This window comes from Octopus bimaculoides, chromosome 11 (genome assembly GCF_001194135.2).
Source record: "Octopus bimaculoides isolate UCB-OBI-ISO-001 chromosome 11, ASM119413v2, whole genome shotgun sequence".
Taxonomy (NCBI): Eukaryota; Metazoa; Mollusca; class Cephalopoda; order Octopoda; family Octopodidae; genus Octopus; species Octopus bimaculoides.
The window spans coordinates 66,265,916-66,276,862 of record NC_068991.1 but is presented as its reverse complement, the minus strand read 5'-3'; the positions used below and the strand labels follow the sequence as shown (position 1 = coordinate 66,276,862).

Below are 10,947 nucleotides of genomic sequence, written 5' to 3'. Positions count from 1 at the left end.
TTTCATTCAATAAATAATGTTTTTACATTAAATATATACTAATAGAATAAACTGTGGGTTTTCCAAATAGTGAATTAAAACTTGAAATGAAAACATTGAAATAGAGAGTAAGAGACTATGCAAATGAAAATGGAATATCCAACAGTGAATGCAACAAATATTTAAATTTGTGAAAAATTGGAGTTCAAAAATTTAATAAAGTTCAGAAATTGTAGGAAATTTCTTGGAACATGAATTTATATAAAAATTTCCAGATGGCCAAGCTTTTAATAATTGCTTTCTTTTAGTACTTTTAGTAACTGTTACATATCTAATTAATAAGAAGCTTTCTCCATTATAATATAGACAAGCTGGCGGAATCATTATTGCTATAATTTTGAATTGCTGTGTTCATTTTACATTCTGAACTTGAAAAAGATAGGCAAGCTGTTACAATATCGTTCAAAGCAAAAAACAATCTATTTCAATTGCATTGCACTCTTCATATTATCTATAATTATTATTATTAAGGTAGCAAGCTGGCTGAATCGTAAGCACACTGGGTAAAATGCTTAGTAGCATTTTGTCCATCCTTACAATCTGAGTTCAAATTCCACCAGAGTCAACTTTGCTTTCCATCCTTTCAGGGTTGAGGAAATAAGTACCAGTTAAACACGGGGGGGGGGGGGTAATCGACTAGTCCCCTCCCCCAAAATCTCAGGCCTTGTGCCTATAGTAAAAAGGATTATTATTATTATTATTATTATCAACATCATCATCATCATCATCATCATCATTAGGGCATCCAGCTGTAGAAACTCTGCCAAATTAGATTGGAGCCTGGTGTTGCCATCCGGTTTCACCAGTCCTCAGTCAAATCGTCCAACCCATGCCAGCATGGAAAGCGGACGTTAAACGATGATCATCATCATTATTATTATTAAGGCAGCAAGCTGGCAGAATTGTTAACATGCTGGACAGAGTACTTAGTGGTATTTTGCCTGTCACTACGTTCTGAGTTCAAATTCTACCAAGGCTGACTTTGCCTTTCATCCTTTCGGGGTCGATAAATTAAGTACCAGTTGTATACTGGGTTCATCTAATTGACTGGCCCCACTCTTTCCAAATTTCAGCCCTTGTGCTTATAGTAGAAAGGAGTATTATTATTATTATTATTATTATTATTATTATTATTATTATTATTATTATTATTATTAAGGTGGTGTGCTGGCAGAATCGTTAACATACCAAGTGAAATGTTTAGCAGTATTTCATCTGTCTTTATGTTTTGAGTTCAAATTCTGCCATGGTCAACTTTATTTTTCATCCTTTCAGGGTCAATAAATTAAGTACCAGTGAAATACTGGGGTCAATGTTATCGACTAGTCCCCTTCCCACAAACTTCAGGCTTTATGCCTATAGTAGAAAGAATTATTATTATTATTATTATTATTGTTGTTGTTGTTGTTGTTGTCATCATTATTATTATTATTATTATTATTATTATTGTTATTATTATTATTATTATTATTATTATTTTCTTCTGTTTCTTCTCTGAATTATCAGGATGTCGTTCCAAGATTTTATATCCAATTTCCAAAAACTTGAAATCTGTAACTTGGCTCCTGATTCTCTGGATGAAGATGAGTTGAATGCCAGATCAAAGAAACGCTGGGAATCTACCTGTGAATCTGGCTCTTGGGTAAAGAGAGTGAGTGCTGGCGGTTGCAGAAACTATCTTGGTAATTCTATTTACAGATCTTGAAAAATGCCAATTTTTTTTGTGTCTGTTTTTGTTGTCTTAATTTTCCTCTTTTACTTGTTTCAGCTGTTGGAATTTGTCCATGCTGGAGCACTGCCTTGAAGGGTTTTAGTCAAACGAATCAACCTCAGTATTTACTTTTTTAAGTTTGGTATTTACTCCATCAGACCCTTTTGGCAAACCCCTAAGTTCCAAAAGCATAAACAATCCGACACTTTGTCAAACACTGAAGGGTGTGTGTTGCGGGGTTGGGGTAGAATGCAAGCATAAAAGTGCATGTGCACACACACACACACACAAATGTATGTGCATATATATGACAGGCTTCCACACAGTCTCTAACAACTAAATTAACTCACAAAGCATTAGTCAATCAATTAGTCAAGAAGACACTTGCCCAAGATGCTGCACAGTAGGACTGAACCTGAAACCATGCAGTTGCAAAGCAAGCCTCTTAAACATGCATCCATGCTTGCTTATATATATATATATATATATATATTCTTTTATTTTTTAATTTGTTTCAGTTATTAGACTACGACCGTGCTGGGGCACTGCGTTGGAGAATTTTAGTCAAATAAATCCACTCCAGTACATTTAATTTTTAAATCTGGACTCTTTAGCTGAATTGCTAAGTTACAGGGATATAAACGCACGACCCCCAGTTGTCAAGCAGTAGTGGGGGACATGGATATACACATATACATATATATGCATGATAGGCTTCTTTCAGTTTCCATTTTCAAAATACACTCACAAGGCTTTGGACACTTGCCCAAAATGCCATACAGTGGGACTGAACCCAGAACCATACTCCTAGAGTGACCAGTGGTTTTGCATTCATAAAGTGCTATACGTTATAGACAATGCATCAGGCTCAATGTCGGATGTTCTATGACCGGACATGTTTAACTGCTTGTAAATACACTAGTGCTCTATTCTTTAGAGCATGCTTCTTTTTCAGATATATGATCCACTGACGATATATATACATATACATATATTGCTAGCCACTACACATTCTTTATTTTCTCTCCTTGTTTCTTTCTGTGTTCCTTTCTGTAGAAGAGTGTTGGCTCGAAACGTTAAAGACTTTTTCACTTCCCGAGCGTTAAACTAATGCATCTGTTTGTTGTCTACACCACCTGTCTTCGTTTTTTTGTTTTTTGTTTTTGTGAATTCCCCCTATATACATGTGTGTGTATATATATATATATATATATATATATATATATATATCATGCTAGTGGCTTCCCAACCACATGGTTCTGGGTTCAGTCCCACTGCATGGCACCTTGGGTAAATGTCTTTTACTATAGCCTTAGGTTGATCAAGGCCTTGTAAGTGGATTTGGTAGATGGAAACTGAAACAAGTCCATCGTATGTGTGTATATATGTGTGTGTGTGTGTGTTTACGTCCCAGTAACTTGGCAGTTTAGCTAATGATTCCAATGAAATATGTATTAGGCTTACAAAGAATAAGTCCTGAAGTCCATTTCTTCAACCAAAAAACCCTTTAAGGCAGTGCTCCAGCATGGCTGCAGTCAAATGACAAACAAATAAAAAAATTTTTTAAATATCTTCAAATCTATTGTTTCACAAACATTTCTGAGACAGTTTGTTTTAATTTATTTATTCATCTTACTTTTTAGATACATTTTGGACCAACCCTCAGTTTAAGGTCTCCCTCACCGATCCTGATGATGATGATGATGACAATATGTGTACTTTGTTGATTGCTGTACTTCAGAAGGACAGACGTAAAATCAAGAAGCAGGGCATTGAAATGCTGACTATTGGTTACATGATTTACAATGTATGTCACTGATAAATGTCGTCTACAAAATATTTAGTTGCTCGCTTTTAGCTTTGTTAATATACAGAATATATGTTGTTGCAAAATATTGGTTCGCCTTCCTGGCATGTGAAAAGACATTCAAGCGAGATCGTTGCCTGTGCCGCTGGACTGGCTCCTGTGCAGGTGGCATGTAAAATACATCATTTTGAGTGTGGCCGTTGCCAGTACCGCCTGACTGGCCTTCGTGCCGGTGTCACATAAAAGCACCCACTACACTCTCGGAGTGGTTGACGTTAGGACGGGCATCCAGCTGTAGAAACTCTGCCAAATCAGATTGGAGCTTGGTGTAGCCATCTGGTTTCACCAGTCCTCAGTCAAATCGTCCAACCCATGCTAGCATGGAAAGCAGACGTTAAACGATGATGATAACGATGATGATGATCTACCTCTTTCTCCATTTCTATCCATCTGCCACTATTTTTCACACTCTCACAAACTTACCCACACATTTACCCTGTCCAATCCTCCGGACTACTTCTCTTGTGTTCACCTTCCTATAACTTAAGAGCATGCCCAGACACCTCTTCATCACCTTCTCTTCTTTTCCAACTGGAGTAGCCCCGTATCTCTTCTGCTGCAAGGTTCCTGTTTCTGCCTCTCTAACAATACTTTAACCTCTCATCACCTGGCATAATACCACTCCCTCTATACTCCACCTCCTCCTCAGTTGAGGGGTCTTGTCTTCCAAGTTTCTTGGCAACCTCACTGCTGTCAGTGCTACAATAAAAAAACAGCCTCCAGTACACTCTGTGAAGTTGTCAGATTTAAGAAAGACATCCAACCATAGAAACTATTCTAAAGCAGACAGTGGAGCTTGGTGAAGTCCTCTGACTCATCACAGATCCTGTCAAACCATCCAACCCATACCAGCACAGAAAATGGATGTTAAATAGTAACGATGATGATGGTAATACATACATATATATATATTCATGTAATGACATATTCAACATGTTCAAATGCACTCGGACATGAGACTTTCCACTGCAAGATAGTCCTGGGTGAAAATAGTCCTCTTGGACATGTGTGTAAACACAAGATGAGCTGTAAATGATGTCACTGGATAATAGAATATATGCCAGCTCCGGTCGAACTGTCCAACCCATGCTAGTATGGACAACAGACATTAAATGATGATGGTGGTGGTGGTGGTGGTGGTGATGATGATGATGATGATGGTGGTGGTGGTAGTGGCGGTGGTGGTGGTGGTAATGGTGGTGGTGATGGTGATGATGATGATGATGCATTTCTGCATTGTTACACTTCACCAGCTACAAACACCAAATTTGTTATTCATGGCCTGATAAGTGATTTATTCATTTGAAAACATCCATACATGCAAGAGTGTGTTTGCGTGTATCATTGTGTTGACATCACACAATGGTCATAGACGAACATCACCATCATACAAGGGGGGGTGCTAAAAAGTTCCTGGCTTTGGGTAAAAGAAAATGCAGGAGATTCAGTTAATTATGGTTTTATTCAACATATCCCCCTCTCAGATTCACACACCTATTACAGCAGTCCTTCAGTTTTTCTAAGCCTTGTGAAAGAACTCAGAAGGTTGGGCCTCCAACCAGGCTTTTCCCTATATCCTAAAAGCCAGGAACTTTTCAGCACCCACCTCGTACAAGTGACGTGGTTTATTGTCAGTCTTCCATGAAAAATATGTCTGGCTGCGGGAAATATTACCTTGCTTGAAAACAGGTGAAGGTTAGTGACAAGAAGGGCCTTCAGCCTTAGAAAAATTTGCTTCTGTCTGGGCCCTCTGACCATGTGAGCAAGGTAAACTGGCCATTAAATATTGATGAAACTAGAACTAAGATGCAGTTACTGATAAAAATCTGTCACCTGAATTAGGAATTGTATTACTTTTCAGAATTTGTGAACTTCTTACCTAATCACACACAGAAATTTAAATTAATCACCAGGCTAATTAGCATTTTCTTAATTTCTTTCTCTAGCTGGGTGAAAATCCCAAGAGTGGGATGCAAGATATGAACTTTTTCAAGTATCATCCATCAAGTGGTAAATCTGCTTCCTTCATCAATATGCGTGAGATTTGTGGTCGACATAAGCTTGAACCGGGTAATTATCTAATCATACCTTCTACATTTGAACCAAACTGTGAAGGAGATTTCCTTGTAAGAGTCTTTACTGAGAAGGCGTCAACAGGAGGGTACGTGATCTACTTTTCTAATCTTATCTTTGGTCTCTGTTCAATATCACCCATGTCTGTAGTTATATTTTCTCTTTATATATATGTATATGTATATATATATATATATATATATATATATATATATATATATATGTGTGTGTGTGTGTGTGTGTGTGTGTGTGTATAAAGTAAATGTAGAGATAAGCAAGTTAAACAGATCAATATATAATGTATATTAAATATATGAAATACAAAATATGTATATATGTTTACATGCAAAAAGGTCCAACTTACACAGAATACAAATGTCTGTGTCTGTTGGCACTCCGTCGCTTATGACGTCGAGTGTTCCAGTTGATCCGATCAATGGAACAGCCTGCTCCTGAAATTAACGTGCAAGTGGCTGAGCACTCCACAAACACATGTACCCTTAAGTAGTTCTCGGGGATATTCAGCGTGACACAGTGTGACAAGGCTGACCCTTTGAATTACAGGCACAACAAAAACAGGAAGTGAGAGTGAGAGAAAGTTGTGGTGAAGGAGTACAGCAGGGTTCGCCACCATCCCCTGCTGGAGCCTCATGGAGCTTTAGGTGTTTTCACTCACAACGCCCGGTCTGAGAATCAAAACCGCGATCCTATGACCGTAAGTCCGCTGCCCTAACTACTGGGCCATTGCATCTCCACTACAGAATACAAATGATATAGAGAATTAAAGGGGTTGAAGAAAAGTATTACAAATCCAACTGTGCTGTTTCTCGGGGCTCAGTGGTTCAAAATAATGTTTGTAGATTGATATATATATATATATATATGTGTAAATATCAAACAAGAATGAATGCTCAACACCACACTGGTGGATAAAATTTCTGTATTTGTGTATTAAAGTTATCATTGGTTTCATGTTAAGAAAAATATCTTAATATTAACAATTTTTCTAGCCGATCACATGGGGGAATGGGTTTTGTCTCTATTTTAGATGAAAATTTTTCATCCAAAATAGAGACAAACACCATCCTGGGGCAGCGGGGAGAAAACAAGAGAAGCATTAAAATATCTGTTATAAAAAAAAGTCAGCATCAAATCATTGATACCAAAATGGCTGTGCTGAAACAGCTGTGCCAAAATGTTTCATGCATGATCCATCTGTTTGAGAGGAGATGGAATAGAGCTCATTAGCTAGGACAAAGAGAGCTGCTTGCACTGCCTTGTGGGTGAGTCCAGGAAGCCAAAGAACTACAAGATGTGGTAATCAGTTTTAAGTGAATCCTTTCAGTGGATATCCAGAAGCCTCATGCAGAAGAGGTACTGGAAAATGTGCACTGCCACCCTCAGTGGCAATATAGAGCTTAAGTGTGCAAGCAACTTCTTAGTAATATGGATCATGGATCTTAACAATAACTAGCTGATAACATTAAGCAGTAGATATAATTATATAGGACCCACTGATTTTGATAACAATATCCATGATTATAATAATGGCTTCTACTGTTTTGCATATTTAAATATCTATATCATAAATCTACTTGCTCTGTATGTGTATTTTCTTTTATTCTTTTACTTGTTTCACTCATTTGATTGCAGCCATGCTGGAGCACGACCTTAAAGGGTTTTAGGAAAAGAAATCAACCCCAGGAATTCTTTTTTGTAAGCCTAGTATTTATTCTATCGGTCTCTTTTGCCAAACTACTAAGTTATGTGGACATTAACACACCAACATCGGTTCTCAAGCGATGGTTGGGGAATAAACATGGACACAAAGACACAGAATATGTGCTGGTGCAGGAATGGTTGTATGGTTAAGAAATTTGCTTTCCAACCATGTGGTTTTAGATTCAGTTCCACTGAGTGGCACTTTGGGCAAGTATCTTCTACCATAAGCCTGGGCCAAACATTGCCTTGTGAGTGAATTTGGTCAGTGGAAGCTGTATGGAAACCCATCATTTGTGTGTGTGTGTGTTCATATCTGTGTTTGTTACACATATGCATACCATTTGATAACCAGTGTTGGTTTGTTTACATCCTTGTAATTTAGTGGTTTGGCATAGGAGCCCTATAGAATAGTACCAGACTTAATTAGAAAAAGAAATACTGGAATCACTTCATTCAATTAAAACCCTTTAAGATAAGTGCTCCAGCATAGCCACAGTTCAGTGACTGGAACAAGAATAACAGATGCATATCTGCTGATTAATGTGTGTATCAATTGGTATGTAAAGACTTCATTATATTTATCTGTCTGTTATTTCCCCTTCCAGACTCATGGATGAAGAGACAGGATTTGATGACGATCAGGTAACAATTTCTACTTTACCATTTCTTAAAATTCCTTCCTTTAGTTAGATACCAAAAATATTTTTAATTCATGAATTAACATTTTGACTTCAAAAAAACATTTAAAATTATGAAGTATTACCAACAGTGAGTTGAGTTATGAGGTAAATATATATGAGATATATTTAGATAGGGATTGAAGGCACATGGCTCAGTGGTTAGAGCATCGGGCTCATAACCATGAGGTAATGAGCTCAATTCTCGGACTGAGCTGTGTGTTGTGTTCTTGAGCAAGACACTTTATTTCACATTGCTCCAGTTCACTCAGCTGTAGAAATAAGTTGCAACATCATTTGTGCCAAGCTGTATCAGCCTTTGCCTTTCCCTTGAATAACATTGGTGGTATGGAGATGGGAGGCTGGTATGCATGGGTGACTGCTGGTCTTCCATAAACAATTTTGCCCAGATTTGTGCCTCGGAGGGTAACTTTCTAGGCATTCATGACCAATGGAGGTCTTTACCTTTTTTTTATTTAGATAAAAATGAAATCATGTGATCATTAAAAGGGGCTTATTAAGCTAGCTGCCTGCGTACCTTAGGGAGCTACATGCTGTCAAGAGAAATTACAAATTATGATCATGGTGATATCCATGGATGCATACCATATACATATATAAATACATACATACATATATATATCAGAGTGGTTGGCGTTAGGAAAGGCATCCAGCTGTAGAAACTCTGCCAAATCAGATTGGAGCCTGGTGTAGCCATCTGGTTTCGCCAGTCTTCAGTCAAATCGTCCTACCCATGCTAGCATGGAAAGTGGACGTTAAACGACGACGATGATGATGATGATGATCCAGCTGTAGAAATCCTGCCAAAGCAGTCACAGAAGTCTGGTGCAGGCTTCCGCCTGGCCAGCTCCTGTCAAACCATCCCACCCATGCCAGCATGGAAGGTGGACATTAAGTGATGATGAAACAAAGATGATGATAGACAGTTCAACAGAACATTAAAGCTGATTGTCTCAGAAAGAAATCTAGAGACGTATATAAGATAAACACTTACTATCATTCATAAAATGATGCATTAAGAGAGACATGCATGCAGGCATGTATACTTACACAAATGCATACACACAGATACATTTACATGCATATATACGTACACATACATATTTAGGTATTATTATATTTGACTGTTGAAGTTATACTCCTAAAACTACATTTCACAATAATGTGTGTATAATGTACTAGATATTATTTGTGTATAACTGTTGATTTAGAAAGCAGAAAAAGAATTTTACAAAGACAATTAAAAGAATAATAATTGGAGCTTGTCTTACAAAACATTCTAGGTATAAAAGAAATAAAATTAAAATAAACACCAAGATATTGAAGAGTGGCTTGAGTGTTAATCCCTTGCTGACAGGAAGCAGTACTGACCACATTGAAACACTGTGTGTGTGAGCAGTGTGATGCCTTGCTCTGTGTGGCATCATGTTCTCAAATATACCACACTGAGAAGAATCTGTAAATGCTCTGTAAAATTCCTTGTATGATAAATTATGTAGTTACTGAATGGCCTAATACTGGTACAGATCACAGACTGTCAGTATGATATCTGTCTTTTGTGCATACATGGCCAAATGGTTCTGAAATTTACTCCACAATTACAAGGTCTTATATTTGATCCCATTGTATGGCTTCTTTGACAGATATCGTCTACTTTGGCCTAAAGTTAATCAAAGTTTTGTAATTGGAATTCAGTTTACAGATTGAAATCCAGTTAGGAAGAGTATCATACAGGCTGTACTTGTAATTCAAAGAATCCAAACTTTGTTGCAACACAGTCCTGTTATTTTTGGTTGAGAATTACATGAAGAATATAGAAGACTGTGGTATATTCAGTCACTTAGACTTTAACCCTTTAGCTTTTCAACTAGCCTTGTCTGGTCCAAATATTCTACCAGTTTTATGTTCACACCAGCCAGATTCAGCCTCTCACACCTACTCTACAATATCATTCAAAGAATAAACAATCATATCATCAAATCTATGGGATAATGAAGCTATAAGATAATGCATGATTAATTCAATTAATTCAATTAATTCAAAATAATGTGAAGAAATGAGCATTACATTTGACAGAGTAATCCAAACATTAAATGGTTAAATACAAGATCTCACTGAACCTGTTAACCAAAAGACTTTTCTTCTTGAGAATTACACTAAAGAGACAAGTATCTATGGAATACTCAGCCATCTCATACTATAATTCAAGATCTTATGGTGTTTGTACTTCAATGGTCCTGACTTTGTTGCATACATTGTGCAACACTGTTTCTGCCTGAAGATTATGTTTGAGATATGGCTCAGTGGTTCGAACATCAGGCTCACAATCATGAGGTAGTGAGTTGGATTCCCGAACTAAGCTGTGTGTTGTGTTCTTGAGCAAGACACTTTATTTCATATTGCTCCAGTTCAGTCAGCTGTAGAAATGAGTTGCAATGTCACTAGTGCCAAGCTGCATCAGACTTTGCCTTTCATTTGGATAACATCAGTGGGGTGGAGAGGGGAAGCTTGTATGCTTAGGTGACTGCTGGTCTTCCATAAACAATCTTGCCCAGACTTGTGCCTCAGAAGGTAACTTTCTAGATAAAATCCCATTGTCATTCATGGCTAAAGGGTTTCTTTACCTTATGTACATGTAGCTGTACCACTTAACAAAATAATTTAATGAATTGGGATTTCAGTTGACCAGGCAGCTGGAATACTCTTCATAGAAGCCAATAGGGGATCATGTTACATTTTTTATGAGTTCATGATTTCATATTGTACCACTGCTGCTATATTATGCAGTTCTTTCATCTAAATCATATCCTTCCAATAATATAAATAACAAGGATATT

The 10,947-nt window shown here is 37.3% G+C and overlaps 1 protein-coding gene across 1 annotated transcript in view; it reads left to right on the top strand.

Moving 5' to 3' along the window:
• LOC106879700 (calpain-A) overlaps positions 1–10,947 on the top strand; it is a 159,322-nt gene that overhangs the window by 102,979 nt on the left and 45,396 nt on the right. The window contains exons 9-12 of the mRNA XM_052972000.1: positions 1,546–1,721; positions 3,394–3,557; positions 5,564–5,778; positions 8,018–8,054. Coding sequence (XP_052827960.1) covers positions 1,546–1,721; positions 3,394–3,557; positions 5,564–5,778; positions 8,018–8,054 — 592 coding nt within the window. The remainder of the gene's footprint in view (positions 1–1,545; positions 1,722–3,393; positions 3,558–5,563; positions 5,779–8,017; positions 8,055–10,947) is intronic.